The following is a 22460-nucleotide window of genomic DNA, read 5'->3' on the forward strand; positions in this document are numbered from 1 at the left end:
CTTCTGGTTCACTGTTCACCTCATCTTAAATGTGCTTAACACATGTCACCTTATTCTGTTCTTAATCTTTTTTTATGTATCCTACTTGTATGTAATAAATTCTCAGTGAATGTTTTCAGGACTCAGCAAGTCTTCCCTTGGTAATAGCATAAACTCCTGGACAGATTCTCATAAAACAGAAGGAGCTCAGTCCATGTTTATCACTGGTGATAGCACCAGGCCACGCTGTCTCTCCCTAGAATGTGGGGGAGATGAACTCATGGGAAGAGACTGAGCCCAGGCCACAAGGAAATTCAGAGTTTAATTAAACTTGTCGGCCTTCAATGACCCCATCCCCACTCTCTTAGCCTTTTTGGTATTCTACATCTGTTTCTCTTCAACATTTCTATTTTCATCTGTAAGGATCAAGCATACTTGATACACTGTTTTGTAATTAGTCTAAAATTCAATATATATTTGGTTCTTAGCCTAGACTGAAAGCTCTTGGATGGCAAAGGGCCTATCATTTCCTTGCTAGTTTTGAAGCGTACCTAAGACAACTCTTTTCACACAGCTGACACGGCACACTAGCTAAATTAGGATCAACTTACTGCGTACAGAACGCTTTCCAGGCTGCCTCCTCAGGTAGACAGGATTCGGATGTCAGATCAAGCTTAGGGTGTGCCACAGCCAGGCTCAGGGTCTACTCAGCAGTTATCTGGACTATCTGTTTTTACTCCTACAGGTCAGACAACCAGACTTGGCTGCTTCCCACAGGAGGACGAAGGGCTGGAAGGTACCATACCTCTAACTCTGATGATAGCCATTTTTTATGTGCTGGGTGCCCTTTTCACAATGGTATAGTTTACAATTAAGACATCGACTCTAACACAGAATGAATTTGAATGTGGGAGAGAATCTAAGGAGCTTCCTCAGATGGAACATCTATAAATTCCCTGGACAGAGCCTCCAAAAGTAGAAGCAGAAGAAGGTTCTGGATGTATATTACAGAGAAGCTGATTTTCCAAAGATAAGGAAAGCTGGAATTTAAGAAATTAATAGGAAATACATATGAAATAAACCTGTCTAGGCAATATGCGTCCAAAATTCAATATGTAAGCTTCCCCCTCTCTCTTTTCTTCCCCTTGCTGTTAATGGAATCACACTTCTTCCAAGCATCCATTTTAAAACTTTGGAGTTATCTTTAACTCAACTATCATTATTTCCTACATGTAATTACTCTTTATATCCCAAATCGTTTTTGTACTTGGCCCTTCTGTTCTATTCTAACAGCTACCGCACCTGGATTAGAGCCTCATTACTTCTCATCTATTACAATGCTTCCTAATTGATCCCCTGGCCCGCTATAATTCCTCCATCAAATCTACTATTCGCCCTACTGCCAGAGGGATTTTTTTTAAAGCACAACTTTGGCATCAATTCCCTTTTAAAAAATCTTGAAAAGCTCCCCATTGCCTTCAGAATTAAGTCCAAAACCTCTTTTAATCTGTTCCTTTTCACTTTCTTTCCACATACGTTTCCAGTTTTACTTTCCAAGGGCCCTCATGTACGTCACTGGACAACCTGTGTTATTTCCCCAAACCCATTGTGTGCTGGATCTCCTCGTTGACTTTTCATTCATGTTCCCCTCCCTAATATGAAACTTTTTTCCTATTCACCTCTCAAAGTCTGTCTTTTCCTAACTCAAATACCTTTATCAGAGCACTTAGGATTCTCTGCTTTTCAGGTATTTATCTGCATTTCATCCCTTCCTTGACAGATTACAGAGTCTCAGAGGGCGCAGATTACAGTGTATTAGTTAAAAGAAATCACTCAGTGGCACAGCACTGGTATAGTGTTCTGCAAATAATGTTGGCTAAATAAATGTTTGTAGAATTTGTTGATTTAGTGGAAGTCTCTGATTTAATGTGAAAAAATGAAATACTGAGGATCCTTGACTTACGACAGTTTGACTTACAATTTTTTAACTTTATGATGGTGCAGAAGTGATATGCATTCAGTAGAAAATGTACTTCAAATTTTGAATGTGGACCTCTTCCCAGGCTAGTGATGTGTGGTACGACGCTCTCTTGTGATGCTGGCCAGTAGCAGTGAGCACAGCGACCCAGCAGCCGCATGACCACGAGGGTAAATGACAGATACACTTACAACCATTCCGTTTTTCACTTTCAGTACAGCATTCAATAAACTCCATGAGATATTCAGCACTATTATACAGTAGGCTTTGTGTTAGATGATTTTGCCCAACTGTAGGCTGATATAAGTGTTCTGAACACATTTAAGGTACACAAGGCTACGCTATCATGTTCCACAGGCTAGGTGTACTATACACATTTTCGACTTCAGATATTTTCAACTTATAACATTTTAAACTTGGGTTTATCAGGACGCAAGCCCATCATAAGTTGAGGAAATCAGTAGTACAAAGACCAGCATGTCTGCAGTGGTAAGGGAGAACAAATCTCTGGAATCTATGTCTGATAAGCTTCCACTGGCATGTGGCAGACACTGTGCAGTGATCTAAAGGTTATCAGTGGTTGAAGAGGTCTTGCCTTTTCTAGTAGACTTGGGCTGTTCTGGGACATTTATTCTTGCCGCATCTTATCCTGAGAATCTACGTACACCCCCTATCCTCCTCCAACCCCCTCCTGGCAGAGGTAAGGATAGATATCACAAAACCAGACTTGTTTGTTGGCTTGTACTGGGGAAGCAAGAACCACTCTGTATACTGGGAGAGTGGTTCCCTGGTTCTGACCCAGCATTGCGAATGTGAGGCTGTGGAAACAAATCTTCTTTGGAGGATCCAGCTAAAGATCCAATGAGTCTTAGTTTGAAATCGTAGAAGAAACTTCATCTTCTTAACTCGACTACCCTTAGTTTTGCTGTCCTGGTTATGATTCTTCAGGAGCTTGGATTCCTTGAAGTGAATGTGCCCACAGATATAATTATAGATGTTTAGGTCCAGTTTACTAATAGGGAAGGCTAACTGGAATGGAGTCATTTGGGTGGTCACGATCACACTATCTCCTGCTTCATGTAAATGCTCACAGTCCACTAGATGGTACTGTAGGGTCACCGGAGACTTGAGTTTTTCTTCTGCAGAAGTCCACCCTCATTCACCCCTGTTTTGTATAAGTGACTGAGGTCAGGGCAATCAAAAGGAGCCTGAAATGCTTTTGAAGGTGGTGTGACCATAATCTCTTTAACTTATTTCCCATTCACCAGGAATATGTGAATGTTAATGTCAAAAGGAATTTATTACAAAGGAAGATAATATAATATCCTGATTTTTCAAAAAGGGTCCCACTGTCAGCAATTATCTTAACCTCTGCTTGCCTCCTTTGGATACAAGAAAAATATTAGTTGTGCAGGCTTACAAAAGAATTGATAAAAAGTTAAAAAAAAAAACACAGTCCTTGGAAGATGAACATCTATTGAGTGTATATTAAAAAATCAAAGTTTAGAGATTAAAGATTTGAATTAGAGAATTTAGAATATGTTAATTTGATTAGAATACCAAAAATCCCTCAAGCCATAAGGAAACGAATATCAGAGTTAAAGGATCCCACTGTATATAAGAGGAGAGGAGATGGACTTTCACATTTTAACCAACTAGATTCATAATACATATTCTTTTTTTAAAAAAAATTATTTTGAGAGAGCGTGCGTGCATGTGCACGTGGGGAAAGGGCAGAGGGAGAGAAACTCAAATAGACTCCCCACCAAGCATGGAGCCCAGGGGCTCGATCCCAGGACCCTGAGTTCACGCCCCAAGCTGAAACCAAGTGTCTGGATGCTCAACTGACTGAGCCCCACAGGTACCCCAATAATATCTATTCTTAACATCTCTTAGAATCCGTCACTGGAAATCATGAGGTCTTTGGGTTATCATAGGCACTGACCATGCAGCTCTGGCACCCCAAGACTCACCTTGTGCAAGCAGAAAGTCCACAGTTCCTAGATGGCCTTCGGAGGCAGCCATCATCAGGGGAGTACGACCCTGCTTGTCTGCCATATTGACATCAGCTCCATGGGTGAGTAAAAGATCAACAATCTGCAAGTGCAGAGAAACGGACGAATGAGCCAGGAAGAGCTGCTGAGTAGACACGTGCACGTTGTTCCCTATACTGGGGGATCACCTCCTGCTGTACAGGCCAGTCACCTCTCCCCGTAACTTTCTACTGCAAGGGTCCTTCTAATTCCTGCAGGGTCCTAGTACCATGTGATTTGATCTCTGACTCTCTCAAGGATAGCCAAATGGGAGTTCAACTCTGAATGCTTGACTCAGCCCCTACGTGAAGAAGAATTTAAGATACAAAAGACCAAGATGTAGACTAAACAATCCCACAACAGAAGCTCCAACACAAGTCACTACCTATGCCAGTGCCATTTCATTGACCTCGGGGGTTGCTAGCCTGCCTGTAGTGAATATTTATGACTGAAGTAAATACAATAAAGTGCCTCTGATAACTCTTTTATGTTTGGCTTCTAGAGGCTTTTTTCTACACAAAGATTATTACCAATATGCTTTCTTTTCCATCCTATGTGTATAAATTAGCATTTATCCAGAATTCAAACACCTGGAAAGATTGCATAGCTAAAATTTACATACACCACATTTTCTTTTAGCAAGTCTGAGACACCTGCAAGACACCTGTTAGCAGGGATCTGCTGGGATATGAACCTTCCAGAGGACCTGTGGATATGTGGACCTGTGGATATGTGAGAAGCAGGTCACTCCATGACCAGTCCAGAAGTAGCTAGTCCTTCTGTACAATATGGATCATGATGATGATTTTTTTTTAAATGATGATGATTTGGAATGTTAGGTTTCTGATATGTTCTCAATGAACCAGAATACTAATAACAATGGTCCAAGTCCTCAAACCCAATGACTGCTGAGTAACCCAAACTTTGTGATTTCTTTTTTTTTGCTCTCTGCTTCAGAAGTTCCTGTCTAGAACTCACCCCTACCTGAGGGACTGGACGTAGCTACACTGCTTACCTGCCAGTGGCCCTGGCGAACAGTGCTGAACAGGGGCACTGCCCCTCGGCGGTTTGGCTGGGCCACTGCTGCTCCCTGTTCCAAGAGCAGACGGCATACCTCCAGTTTGCCTCTTCCGGCTGCAGCTGTCAGTGCTAAGGGCAGAGAACACAGGCTGAGAACAGGTGGGTCCTGCGCTCCCGAGCCCTCTGTGTAAGCACGGCGGTACTGCTGTGGTTGAGTAACGTAACTGCTACTTTACCTCCAAGAATGATATTAGCTACGTTTGCCATGAAGGAAATTTGTAAAGAAAAATCATGAATAAAACCACATTTAAGTGGGCTTATAATGTATGGAGACAATTGTAATAATAAATTTATTGAAAATCACCTTTGATTAAACTTACTTGGTTTCATTTTTCCTACCTAGACTGTCTTCCCTACTTCTGACTTACCTCTTTTTTTTTTCTCTCTTTTTAGCTACAGACCTTTCACGGGTGTATATGCACGGGTGGAATATAGAGAGAAGGGTCTTTGCAGAGTAAGGTCCTTTTATTTTATTTTATTAAAAAATATATATATATATTTATGATTTTATATACTTATTTGACAGAGAGAGAGAGTGCGCGAGAGAGCACAAGCAGGGGAAGCTTTGGAGGAGGAGGGAGAAGCAGACGCCCTGCTGAGCAAGAAGCCCGATGCGGGGCTCAGTCCCAGGACCCTGGGATCATGACCTGAGCTGAAGGCAGATGCCCAACCATCTGAGCCACCCAGGTGCCCCAAGAACCCAACTTTATATTTCTAAAATTCAGAAAAAACCCACTTTGATTCTTGGGTCAGAACACAAGAGTAGCTTAAGAACTTGACTGGAAATCATCATGTCGTACACCTTAGTTACACATGTATATATAAATGAGCTCTCAGTAAAGCTGGAATGGGGTAGACACTCATTAGGAACCATAAGAATCATATTGTTGGTACATGAAACAAATGATTTGGAAAATTTCTAACTCTTACTTTCTCATTCCATTTAAAGTAGCTATGCAGCAAACCTCCCTTTTAATGCCCTATGTATGGCAGGGGAGGGCAAACACATTCTTTATCACAAAAGAATTTGTAGCCTGCTGGAGAAGATAGAGACAGTATTTCAGAAGCAAGCCTTTCACCAATGATGCCAGTTCACAGAACACTGCTGAAAACTGACAAACAGTGCCCATATTGAAAGCTGAAACTTCTATTGTTCAGTCTAACCTGGGGTTACATTGCTCTGACTGGCCCATTTCAGCTCACTGGATAACACATCTATATGAGAGGGAATGTTCCATTTGGCTGTTTTCTTTGTTGTATCATCTCTGTTGCTTAAGGTTATGATGTAATTTGGTAGGAATCTCCAGCTGATAGCTGGACACGGTCATTAACACAGCTGGCCAATTTCATCTCAAAACAACACAACCATGCACAATGGGATCTGTACTTCTCAAACTCCAAGAGCAAAAAACTCCTTTGGCTGGATTTTACGTTAGTCTTATCAAAAACTGTTAAAACTTTTTGAAAGAAAGAAGATTAAGGTAAAGTCGGTTCTGTAGAACAACAAAACTGGTTCTTAGAGCAAACACAGCAGTTTGGAGCCAAATCTCTTCCTACGAGACCAGTAACAGAATTTGTTCCTTAGCTTGTCAGCAGCTGATGAGATTATCTGACATAAATGGCCCTTTTTCAAAGCGAAACATCTAAGGAGTCTGAAGAGGCAGACGCAGACAGGATGCAGCTCAGAGTTGGGGAAATAGCCAAAGTCTGCTTGGATAGGATGGGGATACAAAACAGAATGTGGCATAGCAAATGGTTCTTCTGTTTATCTATTTTCAACTGTGGAAGAGTATAGCACAGACAGGTCATGCAAGACCAATGAGAGAGAGGTGGTTGGGGAGACATAAACTGATCACTGCTATCTAAAACATTAACTAAACATTTATTGAACTATTTGTCAGACACTGTCTCTGCTCTCAAGGAACTCAAGGTTGAGTAAGGATAATACAAATAAAAATTACATTACTACCCAGTGTATAAGATGTATGGAGGTAACACAGAGGAAGAAGTGTCTGAGAAGGTCTTCAGGAAGAGATGTTCATCTGAGCTAGACGCTGAAAAAGAAACAGGAGACTGAGAGGCAGGCCAAGCACAGGGACAGCACGTACAAAGGCAATGAGGTGGGAGACAGCAAGTTTATTGTTATTGGAGTTACCGGAGAAGCCAGGCAATAGAGAAGGCTAGAGATCACGACTGGTCTTCTTAGGCTATACTAAATAACTTCATTAATGGTACAGGTGGTCAGTAAAGGGTGGTAAGCAGGTAAGTGAAATCAACAGATTGCTCACAAAGATCATCACTCGGGCTGAAGTCACAAGGGAGATGCATCATGAGAGGGTGACAAGAAGATCAGCGAGGAGGCAGTTGTGATAACGTAGGCAAAGAATGAGTTACGAGTATCTTGTTTATTTTGTGAACTCTTGCTTCTTTTGGGTCCGAGGACAGTTCAGGCCCTCCAGAGTTGCTAGAAGCTTTTAACGCTGGTCCTGGTCTAAGCTCGTAAGGCAAGGAAGAAGAGGGGGTGGTGAACGGTCTTGTCACCTTAATTGCTTTTCTTCTGTACTGTTCCGTTAAGAAGTCTGTGAAAACCCTATGGGATGGGAGGGGGCCAGCCAGATGGTGGAGGCTGGATGTAGGCAGATGCTATCTGGAAGAATAAAGAGGCTGCAAAAGGAGGACAAAAGCAACCAGGATATTCTAGTGAACTGCTTTTAAAAAATCCACTCTGTAAAAATTACATCTCAATTATTATTTCACTAAATGCTAAGATAAATTTCATTGATTCTAAGATGCACTTCTTTCCCTTCACATTTTAATATCTGTAAAACTGGGATGCATCTTGAGATTGCTGTGATAATAAAGAACTGTGTAGGTTTAACAGGCTGAGGCTTTCTTTTCTTTGTGGTGGCACATATAATAATGGCTATATAGTTTCCTATTTAGTGGTGTCTTAGATAGTCAGGGATCCAGATTGTTGGAAACATCACAACCATTTGATTTTCCTTAGGTAAAAACTGAGTTGTTTAGACAAGGGCTGTAGGTACAAGACCCAACCAGCTGGCTGCGGGTCACAGACCTTCATTCTCTATATAAGGGGGACAAGTATAAGATTTTGCCAGTGGAGAAAACATCACAATTCACTGGGTCATTACACATTTTAAATGATTATGTGCTATAAGGTAGAAAGGAATATGTATATTTAGTAAATCTATCACTATAGGTAGAAAAGCAACTCATAGTCTGTTCTATATTAGTGGGGAAGTATAGGGACATTTTTATATAGCACAGACATTATTTCCTAGAAATTTTCCTGAAGCCAAATAACTTTATAGATCTATAAATTGTATTACAGATACATTTCATTCTAGCAGTATTTCAACAGCATTTTATGCATATAATGCTGAAATTATTTCATATATGTATCAAGTTAAACACAACACAATTCTGATTACAAGCCAACTGACACGAAGCTTTGATTTTTTTTACAATCTTGAGATATGGTACATATTTAAATAAAGTAATGTGATAAACTTCGTGGCACACGTTAAAGTGAGATATTTAAAAAGTCCTGAGGCCATAAAGTTTTATTCTTTTTTTTTTAGAGGAAGGGTAGAGAGGGAGAGAGAAAGAGAGAGAGAAACAGAGAGAGCTTCAGAGGGAGAGGGAGAGAATCCCAAGCAGTTTCCATGCCCAGCGCAGAGGTGACACGGGGCTTGATCTTACACCCCTGAGATCATGACCTGAGCTGCAATGAAGAGTCCAACGTCTAACCGACGGAGCCACCCAGGCGCTCCCATAAAGTTTTATTCTAATAAGAAATTCATAACAATAAAAATAAATCTTCCACTTAGTTCACTCTCAAACGTTTTAAAGAAATTCTTTCAAGTACCGCAGTAGAACGTGTTTGGTATTCACCACTATGATTGCTAGTCTTAAAATTCCTATCTATCATCCTCATCAGGCCATACTTTTGTCGCCCTCCCCTGGGGTTCCACGTGCATGGCTGGCCACAGCAGCCCGTCGGGAGGCTCAGCAACACTGTGCCGGGCAAGGCTGTGCTGATGGAAACAGTAAAGCGCCATGTCCCTTCTGCAGCTCTCAGTCACAACATACGCTCCAGAACTGCCAGCGTCCTTGTCAGTCCCTTCCCCTCAGTCCGTCCTCTGGCTTCCCGCGGGGTAGAGTCCCAGAGACGGCAGCTGTTTCCAGCTGCACATTTTCCTTTAATCTGTCATGGGCTCTTAAGCTGCAGCTGCCTGGCAGCTGTTCCCTTCTGGCTCTTACAGAGGGAGGGATTGTTAGAGAAGCAAATTCCTGAGCTTTGGACCATTCTACATGATGTTAAAGAAGCCACGAAACCTACCTATGATATTTGCCATGAATGGAAACATCACGATCTGATAGGTTGTGGTAAATTTTAAATGAATTCAAGTGCCTCCTTTATTTTTAATAACACCCTGACTCTAACTGAAACACCTACCCTCCTCGTTTAAGAAAAATACTCCAAGTTGGCCATCTCAATATTGGTCTACTTCTCCTGGCAAATATGACACATATCTGTGGTGACTCTCCAGCTCTCATTGCCCTGGTTTCATAACAACACATAAAAGGTTACTAATGTTTCTCCAGATGTTCCAGTTTAGACTTGGGGGAAAGACAACGATCATTTCCTGCAAAGGCCACAAGGAAGAAGCTTCTGTTTGTGTAGTAAGTACCAAGCAATATAGACATCTCTTGGCTACAGATCAAGAGGGACTCCATGGGCCTGTGCCTTATGGGGTGGTACCTTCATTTTGCATCCAGATAGCAACTTTACTGAGACTATGTCAGTTTAACCACGTCAGATACCACTCGGCCATGATAACACTTGGTTAAGCCAGAGGTGTGGATAAACATTTAACCTCCTCGTTTACAACTGCAGGTGGAGTTATTTTGATGGGAGAACTATTTAGACCTAACTGCTACAAGGATCCCATAAAAGAAGAGAGAGGCCACAACTTTTTCTGCTCTGGCTTGGCACACTGTAAGGAAACTTCCAGTCTTTTAAAAATATTTGGAAACAAGAGCAGGGTAAAGTTTTGGTTGAAAGATGACTCTGGTGTTAATGATTTGGAGACTCCAAAGGGAAAGAGGATTGGAAGAAGGACAATGCTTGACTTTTTACTTTGGCTGAATCAAATCATGTCCAGTACAAAAGCCATAAGACGGAGACTACCAAAGGTCTGGCAGGGGAAAAATCAGGGTGTGAGATGCAGAGTATCTCCACACAAACACATTAATGAGAAAAGGGAGTAATGTCCATGAGAAGTACCTGTCTCTCCCCAGAGACTGTCAAAACTGTTGATCTGTGCTCGCTCTACTTCTTCTTCATCTTTTTCTGGAAGATCAAGTAGGTAGGAGACAATCTGAAACGAGAAGTGTGTCAGTTCAAACTTAAGGTGGGAAAGTATGCTACCAACTCTAGCCTGTGAGGTCTGAAAGACATTTGATGACCCAAGTGTGGCGCAATCTCTTGCACACAGAAGAAACCAGAACCGACTCCCAGCAAAGAAACCCAAAGCGGCCATGATGAACATTGTTTTATCAGGTACAGTTTATACGTTTCTCTTGAACACAGCTCACTTACATAGCATGTGGCTTTTGAAAAATTATTTATTCCTCAGATTTAAGTTAAAGAAGCAACCCCTCATCCTCCCAATAAAAATAAAGAGAAAAAAACCAATCAATCAATAAAACCCAGAAAACAGATATGGAGAAAACCGCAGGGCCTGTATTTTGTCTGAGTAGGGCAATGATCTTTTTTCTGCTCGGAAGTACAAGGACTGCTTTGGGGAATAATAAAGGGGAAACGACTACTAACATTAAAGGAAAGTGACAGTTCTGTTTCCGGGAATTTGCCTGTAGAGAGAGTTTAAAAACCTACAGATATTTAAAAATTCCTGTTTTACTTAATATTCCCTTGGTGACATATCAGGTCAGTTGGCAGGGCGGCTGTGCCACTGGAGCATCCCATGCAGTGGTGAGCCAACATGTTTTGGCCCGTGAAAGCTGAGCATTACATTTTCAGGAATTTTGTAAGCTGGTTATTAGACGAAGATGTTTGTTAAAAATTAAATAACCAATAAATTATATTAAAAACAAAGGTTAAAAAATATAAAATCTCATGACTTCTTAATTATTTAAACTACACTTTATCTGTGCTCTTGAGGTTATTTACATGGATTGTGTTGTATCTGTGCTACTGTGTGTCTCTTCGCAACTCTGTGTTTAGCGATGTCACAACAGCAGCTCGGTATCAGCTGTGGTGGGAGCGTTTACACCTTGGAAATTGGCAAACGTTACAAATCAAGATTTGATTTAGTGCTAACGCTCAAAGAGGCTCCAGTTTAATGAATATGATTTGTATGAGGGTGAGAAGTAGTGTAACACAGATCACATGTCAGATTTACTGACAAGAAATTATTGGGAAAAGAGCAAAAAAGATCATCGCTGAGTTGCAACCACAGTTTGGCTTCAGATATAAATTTCACAAAAATCAAGTGTTCCGTCAAGAGAACTGTATATATTTCATTATTTGTAAACTGTATGCTACATGTTCTTCGTATCAGTAAAATTTATACTAATTTTAAGTATGTATGTACACACACACACACACACACACACACACGCACTCTTTTGCTCCACTACCCTCCTTGAACTGGATGTTCAACATTTCCTAGCAATTATCAGTTCCATACATTTGTTACAATATTATTACTACGATTAGTAAAAAAAATTAGCAAAAATACCATTTGTATAGTGTTTAACAGCTTACAAAGCACCTTTCATACCAGCTATGTAAAAAAGAATATATTAGACTAATTTTACTGATGGGAAACGAAGGTTCTAAGAGATGAGGTAAACCGCCCAAGGTCCAGAGTGAACGAGTAGCAAACTGGGACTCAAATCTGGTCCTTCTGAGATTTCAAATGTTGTGCCCTTCCCATTCCACACTGCTTACCCATCTGAGCACAGGTCAATAAATAATCCCTAGGAGCCGAGTGTCACTGTCTGTTAAATAAGGGTGGCAAGATGGGGAGGAATTGGATTAGACGATTTCCCAAGTTCTTTTCCACTCTCAAGTGCTGTGTTCATAATTCTAGATATGCTGGTATTTGAGAATTCAAGTGCTTCATGGAGTTCAGTCTCTGATTCCTCAAAACAGTTACCAAAACGCTAATTTTCACATTAACGAGGCAGGTGATTTTGTAATAATGCAACACTTTTTCCCCTGGTTCCTAGGTCCTTCAATACACAGCCTGAAAAAAACCCTAAAAACCCTAAACCTTATCACCTGGTTTCTTACCTCAGTGTATCCCATGCTGGCTGCGGCAATGAGGGCCTGCTGGATGGCGTGGCTCTTCTTAAATACGCCTTGCTGCTGGCCAGCCATCGTCCAGTCACACTGAATCAAAAACTTGACAACCTCCAGGTGACCTCGGAGTGCAGCATGGACCAAAGCACACTGCCCATTCTTGTCCAAATGATCCACCTAAGGGGAAGGACAGAGAAATGTGTGTGAACAAAGATCTGTGGCCACACTCCTAATCCAGTCACATTGGTCTACTGCACATGATCAGACTAGCAAGAGTCATCCCTTCCCATACCCTGAATCAATCTCTGAGAAAATCTAGAAAGTTCTCTCCTACTCAGGCTAGATCACTGCTGAGCTAGAACTCTGGTAGATGCCTCTCAGGGAAGAACCTTTTTTCATAAGGTCAGGCTTTTGTTTTCACAGAAAAGGGAACCAAAAAACCAAAACTCCCAGCTCCAGCTTTGTTTTCCTGAGGTACATTCCCCTTTGTTCTCAAATAGTTCTTTTCAGACCAAGATTTGAAAGACTTGTAGCTCTGCTAGCACAAAAAAAAACTGTCTTTGAAATCATGAAAGGGAAGAAAAACATTTTGAAGTCAAATTTTTTGGTCTTCCAAAGAAGCAAAATACCTCATATCGTGAATCATACTTTTGACCACCAAGCTTTGGCGGAGGCTACTTTTTTTCTTCCAATGGGAGGGCAGAATCTCAAAGATCTGGCCAACATGGCTAGAGGTACTTGGAGCTTAATGCTAGATTATGTTCCGATAGCGGCTTTTATGGTTGCAGTGTTGGTTGCAAGTTTAGGTTGAAGGAGGAGCCTGGTTAAGATCGATCTACCAGAAGGTAGCCACAAGTTTCAACAGAAGAGTAGCTTTTTCTGGCAGGTAGGTTTCCAGGGGTAGTAAGGGCACTTGAAACATAAATTTCAAGGGAAAAGTTTAAACTACAAAGTTGAGAGGGTCTTTTGGGACCAGAGCATATTTCTGAATGCCTGGCTAAGTGGTCTGAATTTTAATCAGGGGTAATGGAGAGTCATTGAGAATTTTCATGCTCATACTATTTTCGAAAACTAAGGGGATGACTAAAACGTGCTTTGGCTTCTTAGAGAAATGATTAAGTCCTGGGCTGGGGCATTAATAGTAAATGATGAGTGTGGAAAATCTGGTGGTGCAGAAAGTACCGAAACGTTCATAAAATACTTTAGCGGAAGCTGAAAGGACACAGGAGCCAACTTGAAGGAGCTCCCCAAGGGTCAAATCTTGGGCAATTTGAGCAACAAATAATAATGGCAATGGGTCACAGGTCCTAGTACAACATAAATACAGGAATCCATAGTGCTTTAAATGAATAAATAAAGAAGAAACAGCTCTTCCTTACATTAAAATTCTAATTAATAAATGTTGAAGGAATAAGGGAAATAGAAAAGCTCAAAAACACCACAGCAATCATTATTGCAGCAAGAATCTCTGATGGATCCTAAAATCAGTGGATAAAAAGCGTGAGAAACAAGAGATTTGTCTAGTCTCAAAGCATCTCCCTCAAAGATACTTCTTAATTACAAAGGGAAAAACAGTAACTTCAGAACTGAGAACCCCGAGACACAATCTGACCCAGGTGATCGAGGTTAGCCTCCCCCGTAATAGGACGCAGCAACACCATATACCGGCCTAAGTGCCGCATTAGCGAGGGCACAGCAGCACTTCTGTGGTAGTCTTGCTGACGATATATAAACTCAACCTAACAATGAGAAAATCTCAAACTAAAACTGAAGAACGTCGTACAAATAACTGGCTAGTGTTCTTCAGTATTTTGGCGCTGATGCCATGGGAAAGAGTCTGAGGATGGAGAAGACCAGAGGACAAAATCTCAGTGAATAGTGACATTAGGAGAGGAAGAAGAGAAGAGCAACCAGGCAGGCAGGGAGAGAACGAGGACTACACTCCAAGCTCTGGGAAGTGTTGTGTCAACATTGCCAACATTACGGAGAGGTTTAGAGGGGTGAGGAATGAGAAAAAGTTACTTTATTTGGTGGTTGGCTGTTGTCTGTGACTTTTGAGAGAGTAGCTTCAGTTGAATGCCAAGAGGTTAGGTGTTTTCTTTTCCTTTCTTTTCTTCCCTTCTATTTTTCTTTTTAAAGATTTTATTTTTAAGTAATCTCCACACCGAACATGGGGCTTGAACTTACAACCCTGAGATCAAGAGTCATAGGCTCTACCGACTGAGCCAGCTGGGGGTGCCCTCCCCCTGCCCTTTTCTTAAAGAATATTATTTATTAGGCTCTGCAAGAGATGAAAAGAGACTTTATTTCTCCCTCTTTTTAAAAGATTTATTTATTTGAGAGAGAGAGAGAGAGAGAGTGTGCGCAAGCAGGGGAGGGGCAGAGGGAGAAGGAGGAAGCAGACTCCCCACTGAGTGCAAGGCAGGGCTCAATCTCATGACCCTGAGATCAGGACCTGAGACAAAATCAAGAGTCAGATGCTTAACTGACTGAGCCACCCAGGTGCTCCAAGACTTCATCTCTTTTTAAAAAGGCTTTCTCAGTTTCATTTCTCATGGTGACTCCATTAATCCTTTTTATGGATGAAAACAGTGGAACTGAGAGATTAAATGACTTGTCCAAGCCCTCGGAGAAAGGAAGTGTAAATGGAGGCTTTGACCAAGTTGTGTTTGATCCAAAGTTTATGATTTTAATGATTTAATTCCTTTTCTCTCATAGAAGCCAGACTAAAAGTGGTTAAAGGGGCAGTAAGGAAGCAGAGTTGGCCAGTAGACATGACTCCTGGGATAGGACTGGTGGACATGGAAGGGAAGAGACGGGATCACAGCTTCTGGTTAGCAGGAGAGAGAGAAGCTGCTTTTTTGGGTTATAGGAGACAGTCATAGGTTTGTTGAGAATTTATTTTTTATTTTTATTTTTAAAGATTTACTTATTTACTTATCAGAGAGACAGAGAGAGAGAGAGCGTGCACAAGCAGGGGAAGCAGCAGGCAGGCAGAAGGAGAAGCTGGCTCCCCGCTTAGCAGGGAACCTGAAGCAGGACACGATTCCAGGACCCCGGATCATGACCTGAGATGAAGGCAGAAGCTTAACGACTGAGCCACACAGGCATCCTGGTTTGTTGAGAATTTAGAAAAAGAGTGAAACAAATTGTGAGAGAACAGTGACATACAGAGAGAAAAAAATACAGGTGGAGGCAAGTGCTTTGGAAAGGAAGGTAAACACTTTCCTTCTCTGAGGCAGACATGAAGAGAGTGTCGGTAAGGATTAACAGAGTTTTGAGATGGAGGCACATGGAGATGAACTCAATCTTGGTAATGTGGGAGGCCAAGAGGTGCGACAGGGTGTGGAGAAGAATGCAAATAATTTCCATATCTGCTCTGGGGAAAACAGAAATGTGTGGAATGGTAACTGGGCAACAGGAAAGACCCAACTGAGATAAGAATATGAACTGACAGCAGTAGTAATGAGGCACAGTTGTTCTGGTTTTAGAGATGTTCATTCAAATGAATAGGACATTACAGGTGGGCATTGTAGGTCTGTGTCACAGGAGACACCGAAGGCTCTGAAATTTCACTGAGAGTCTCCGGTCCCAGTTCTCAAAAGTCTCAAGAAGTCCCCCTTTCTTCCCTGGTAAGAACACTGGACACCTCAGAACAAGGTCACACATATTACTTATAATTCAGGGCAAAACCACCAAAATCCTCAGTCTGTTTTCAAGACGGAAACAAAATGCCACAAGGCTACGATTTTCCCCAGAGGCTTACGTTGTTGAGACCAGCATTTCTCTTTTCACCAAAATTTTGAAATTGAGTTCTTTTATACACAGCAGCTCTTGAGATACTATAAAGCAAACACTTTTTCAGGAAGGTCTTCAGAGAATTAAAGTACACTGGCAGAAACACCGCTGAGTGCCTCTGGTCGGTTTGAGTATAAACACAGAGAGTCATGCTCTCCTCATACCTCTACGACGCTGGTCTTCAAGGCTAGGGTGAGGGAGTCTGGCCTCTGTTCTTACCTCCAGGGCTAACTTCTCTTCTCTACACATGAAAGGCTGTGGGCACGGTTCAGTTCCGACCACCCACTGCAGTCTCTTTGCTCCTTCACTTCTCCTTCCTCTCTCTGTGCTCAGCAGAGAATTCCTTGGTTGTTAGGTGGGGACTTTTTGTGGCTGCTGATAAATGCCTCCCAAGGGTTTTAGAACCGTGTCCCGAAGTGGTGCGGGAGGGGCAGTGGCAAGTGGGCAAACCCTGGAATGTCTGCAGAGCCAGTATTCCCCGTGATCTGCGCCCTACCGGGTTTGATGTGCTCTGCCTGGACTCACGAGATGACACAGGAGACAAGAAAGAAGAAAAAGGGAGGACAGGAAAAGCAGCGGAGCGGGGCCGCCGTTACCTTGGCACGTTTCTTGCACAGCAGCACAACGATGCCCAGGTAGCCTGCTGCCGCGGCATAGCCCAGAGGGGTCAGGCCGCTTTCAGAAGAGGCGTCCACGTTGGCCCCAAACTCCAACAGCAGGGCCACCATTTCTGTGTAACCAAGATGAGACTGCACACACAGAATTGGAGCATTATTTAAAACCTCTGTCCGGTAATTGATGTTGGCACCTCCCAAAATCAGCAGTCGGCTGACCTAGAAATAAGCAAATAGAAATTATGCTTGGGCAAATATCAGCTGCATCCTTTCTGTCATCTTTAAGTCATCTGGGACCCCACAACAGCACCCAGTAGCACTTAGTGACTGCTTTATTTTATAATCTTCACTTGTTCCTTTTTTGATACCTTGGCTTTTTTTAGAAAGGGATGTGAAATGTCTGCTTTACATGAACTGCTCGGTCATGAGAGCAAACGCCACCCATGTTGTAGTGCTGAACACAGTCTCTATAAGTGAACTGTTGCTCAGAAAAGCTCATACCCGAACAAAGCCCACCTGAGATCAATTTACTGCCTAGAAGCAGGAGCACCTGATCCTATAAATCAGAGCCAGCTTATAGAAGATAGTGGCTTAACAGGTCTGGTCTTCAATTCACAAAATAAAATGCAACAATTTAAAATAGATTATCAATAAAAGGCTGATTGATAGGAGATAGTCTAAGATTAAGTCAAAGATCAGTTAAATAGCCACCTAAATGTCCTAATTTTATTTTTGCACAGCTAATCCGTCTGTAATTTACGAGCATCTACCTTTATATTTGGAGTGTAGAGATTTCGTAAAGATGCCAATGCCATGGAAAGACCTTCTGTGCTATAGGAGATCCAGAGCCCTTGGAGGATGGAAGATGACACACCCACTTTTTTACTCAAACCCTGAAAAAGAAATAGAGATTGTGAAATTATTAGCTCAGCTGAAGAGTACCAAGTACCATGAGTACTTAGTGGCTTCTAGGTTTGTTGTACTAAGAAATGAGAACAGAGTCTTGCCCTAACTATGTCCATGCCCAGCAAAGCCAATCCACTCGTGGGGACAAAGACTAGTCCTGTGGAAACAAGCTGACTGAAACTGTCTTGATCTTAGCAGTCTCTGGCAACAAATCTACTTAATATCTTCTTTATCTGCTATGTCTGGATGTAATTCTTTCCCCACACCTTTTCTATTAGCCTTCTTGAATCAATCTCTTAAATTCAAGTTACTAAAATACACACTGTTTCAAAGATAATGCAACGTGGTCACTGATCTCCATCTCGTTTTCTCCCTGGGCATTTGGGAAAATAATGTTTCCCAGCCTCCTTTACCCCCCTTTAGGTGGGCCATGTGACTGACTTCTAGCTGGTTAAGTATGGGCAGAAACAGTATGCTGTGTCCAGGCTGGGCCCCAAGCCCCCCCACTTTCTATTGTTCCTCTTGACTGAATACTAGAAGATCCAGGGCAGGATTCTGAGGCCCTAGACGATTTCACAACTCCTACATGGAGGGAGCCTGCCTGTTGATCTGCCCTGGACTGCAATATGAGAGAGCAATGAACCTTTGTCAAGTCACTGAGAGCTCACGGGTTTGTTACAGCACCTAGCACTCCTCACCCTGTCTACTACACCCTGAAGTGGTCACATCTGTCTACCTTAGGAAAACAACAACGCAGGTTTGACTGCCAGCAGCAACAGATTTTTTCCTCATATGACTGGCATAGGTTCCACTGCAGGTGCTCATGTTTGTTCCTTTCACGGTGGCTTCTCCAAAAGGAAGTCAGAATAATTTTTAAAATTCTGGATAGTCAGATAGTCTCTGGCAATCATTTTACTATTCTGTTTATATCTGGGTGAAGTGAGTTAAAGCAGGAAATCCTGAGGGAAGGAAGATACTAACAATGAAGTTTGGCACCTTAGTGAATCTGGGGAGGTATTCTCTTAAAAAGCTTAAGCTACTTCTGCCTGCTTTGTTCCTTGAAATGCAGGTTGTTTTTGCCTAGAATACCTACTTATGTCCAAAACAGCAATTCATGGCCAACCTTGTTTCATTTATACTCCTGACCCTATTCCCCTTTCCCTATGACTGAATTATTTGGAAGCAAATCCCAGACATCTTATCAGTTTTACTGAAATACAACTATTTCAGTAAATGCCTCTAAAAAGATAAGGGCTCTTTTTAAGACAAAGCTCAACATCATTATGATACCTAAAATTAGCAAGGATTCTATAATATGAAATATCCAGTGTTCGAATTTCCTTGAGTGTCTCAAAAAAAGAAATAATTTTTTTCTAAAATTGTAATCTATAAAAGATCCATCTACTATAACCAATTTTAAAACACTTTAAAAATGTAAAGAGAAAATGAGATTTTCTTCTATTAATTTTTTAAACAAAATATTGTACACATATTCTATACATGTACACATGCTTCTGCCTCATTCTATTTCAAGAGAGAGACAAAGTCGTCTATTATATGGATGTATCATAATTTACTTACAGATAGATAACTTAGGTTCTAGAGTTCATCTCCACTGTAGATCCTGGAAAACCAGGAAACTTAGCTCTGATTCCCTCTTTGGACCTCAGTCTCCTAATCTGGACTATGTGTGAGCTTCACCAAGGTCTTTTGAGGAATTGCAAACTATATTAACCAATTACACAGAAAAATCATTATAAACTAATATTTATTGTCCAATAAAGGAAGCTTTTAGAAATGGAAGACAAGCTCTATATATCATGGTTGAAGGGAAAAAAAGAAGGGAATCCAACATTTATTCAGTACCTGCTACGTGTCAGGTTCTGAACTAGGGCCTTTTCATATGTTAGCTCCTTTAATCTCCATGAAAGTCCTATGAAGTTGAATTTGTTACTATTGTTATATAGCAGGAAACAACCCAGAGAAGGCTAAGGAATTTGCCCAAAGTCCTACAACCGTTCAAAAGTGGAGCTGGAATTAGAAGCCAAGTCCTTTTAACTCTAAAGTTCCTGTTTCTCCCATTAGACAAAGTTAAACCTGAGCCAGGACTTCAATTCTGAATTCTTAGCTGGAAAAGTAGCAACTAAAATAAAGCAGCTGATTGCTGGCGTCTCCCTTTACCTGTAATTCTGAATCATTCTCCACCCTTGAGTGTCTTCTCCAAAACTGCCCTTTTTTATCCTAGACAATCTGATCTATTCCTATGGCTTTACTCTTATGATCTCAACTAAGCATTATTTCATTTCAAACTATGATATTTAAAGCAAAACTATAACCATGACCCGTAATAGTCAACTTTCTCTTAAACATTGACTTATGTGAAATTCCTTAGATATATTTGCTTAATCCACAGAATATTACGAAGATTATCCTACAGAAGAATAGTGCTGGACCAGTGTTTATTAAAGTCACGTGGCAATTCTACTTTTGCTCAAGGTCTCCAGCATCAGACGGAGTTCAGAAAATGTTGTATTTAGCTTCTCAGAAGGATAGAGCAACTCACTCCTCTGCTCAGGGCCTATAAGTTTGGGTTTAGTTTTATTGAATGTAAATTGGTCTTTTTTCCTGTGTGATACCCAGGACAGTTTTGGTCATTTAAAGATACCAAAGGAATTTTATTTTATTTTATTTTATTTTATTTTATTTTATTTTATTTTATTTTATTTTATTTTATTTTATTTCTTTTTTTACCAAAGGAATTTTAAATGAGAAAGCCTAAGATGTTTACACAAAAGGTGGATGTTCCCAGAATACCAAGTCATAATTTTTCCTCAAGTGGACTTGGGCATACTTCTACTTCTGGTAATGGTGGATCTAAACTTGATCCTGCTAAGGACAACTAGGAAAAACTGTACAAAATCTAAAAAGTATCCTCATTAAAGACACGGGAGGAATAACAGGTTGGAGAGGATGTATATATCCTTATATCAAATAAGGATAGGAGGGCGCCCAGGAGAGCAGTTTAGAGCTACTTTTCTCTGCGATGTATTCGCCAATTCTGCACAGTGAGCCAGGAGTACTTTTGATAGCTTTGGGATTTTTAGGGCAGTGAGACTCTTCTGTATGATACTGTAATGGTGGATACATTTTAGGCATTTGGCAAAATCCACAGAAGCATACAACACAGTTAAAACCTAATATAAACTATGGACTTCAGTTAATAATGATGTATCAGTAGAGGTTCATCAATTATAACAATGTACCACACCAGTGCAAGAAGTTAATAATGGGGAAACTGTGGTGGGAGAGTGAGTATATGGAAATTCTCTGTATTTTTTGTAAACCTAAAACTGCTCTAAGAAACAAAGTCTATTAAGGAAAACAAAAAACAAAAAAACCAAAACCTGGGTTCTACTCCAGAACAATGAATGATAATCTCTGGGAGTAAGACTCAGATGTGTGTGTGTGCATGTGTTTAAAGTTTTCCAGGAGAATCTAATGTATAGCCAAAATTGAAAGCCACTTGCCATTGATCTAGACCTATAGATAGATCCCGAATATATAAAATCGAGTGAAGAAAAGTTACAGAATTACATGAAGAGTATGATTTTGTCTATGTCCAATTTAAAAATTAACGAAATAATTCTATATATTGCTTATGAATACATTTATATGTTGGAAAAGTACAAAATATGGATAAGAAGAGCACATATGAACTTTAGGGTAGAAATTATCTCTGAAAAGGGAAAGAAATAGGGTTAACAAAGGGCTTCTACTATATGTGTTACATTTTTATTTCTTCAAAATAAAGAAAAAGATTTGAAGCAAATATGGGAAAATCTTAACTTCTGTTAAATCTGGTAGATGATATTTGATTATTCAGTAATCTGTGCTTTCTGGTATGTTTGAAATAAAGTTTAAAAAAGGGGGGAATAGGGATATTTCTTCCTCTAAGACAAGAGAAAGAGGTAAGAACTTATGATACTGTAGATTGATTTTTTGGTGAGAGGAGGAGAGTAGTTAAGGGAAGTCACACTCAATGGCTTTGATTTCTTCAGTGACTCATAAGTCAGGCTGTTTGTGGAGTTAGTTGACTTGGTCAAGAGCCAGATGAAAAAGAAATGGGATAAGGAACTGAGTAAGAATAGACCTTGGTAAATGAACTTTAATGAAATGGTCCAGTAAATGTACTACAAAACAGCACTAAGGGCCCCAGTGAGGTTGAAGTAAATACATAGGAAAGAAGCCTGAAATACAGAGCTAGACATTAGGATTTGGAGTACGAGCTTTACTTGTGCCATGGATTTGCTCTACTGGTTTCTTCTGCTTGGTGGGGTTGACTCTTTGCTTCTATGAGGTTTAAGAGGAAGGAGTTTCAATTTAGTTAAATTCATTTCAACAGACGTGATAGGCAGGATGCCATTATCAGGCAGGATGTAGCCAACAATAACCTGTAATTAAATTCTGAGCTGATGGATTCTTAAAGAGAACTTTAAGTTCAAATAACTAGAAAAAGTGTTTCTTTAGTGTCTGTAACTACTGCTCAGGCAACAAGGGATCTCTTTTTGTCAGAGATAGATGGTAATGGAGTCCCTTCCTTAAATATTTGTTAGAGTCTAAATTTACAATACTGTTTATCAGCTGGGAGAAAGCTTGCTCAGTAGTTTTGAATGCAAACAGGGAAAGCATAAAGAAATGACAGCAATCTCATCTTAGGG

At 40.8% G+C, this 22460-nt stretch overlaps 1 protein-coding gene across 5 annotated transcripts in view; it reads right to left on the reverse strand.

Moving 5' to 3' along the window:
• TANC2 (tetratricopeptide repeat, ankyrin repeat and coiled-coil containing 2) overlaps positions 1-22460 on the reverse strand; it is a 359716-nt gene that overhangs the window by 16583 nt on the left and 320673 nt on the right. For all 5 annotated transcript variants that reach the window (XM_057318084.1, XM_057318083.1, XM_057318081.1 and 2 more), the window contains 6 exons: positions 17607-17729; positions 16819-17055; positions 12416-12601; positions 10382-10475; positions 5006-5139; positions 3931-4054 (listed from right to left, as the gene is read on the reverse strand). In XM_057318084.1, the coding sequence (XP_057174067.1) occupies positions 3931-4054; positions 5006-5139; positions 10382-10475; positions 12416-12601; positions 16819-17055; positions 17607-17729 (898 nt within the window). The remainder of the gene's footprint in view (positions 1-3930; positions 4055-5005; positions 5140-10381; positions 10476-12415; positions 12602-16818; positions 17056-17606; positions 17730-22460) is intronic.

Source organism: Ursus arctos, unplaced genomic scaffold (assembly GCF_023065955.2).
Source record: "Ursus arctos isolate Adak ecotype North America unplaced genomic scaffold, UrsArc2.0 scaffold_24, whole genome shotgun sequence".
Classification (NCBI taxonomy): domain Eukaryota; kingdom Metazoa; phylum Chordata; class Mammalia; order Carnivora; family Ursidae; genus Ursus; species Ursus arctos.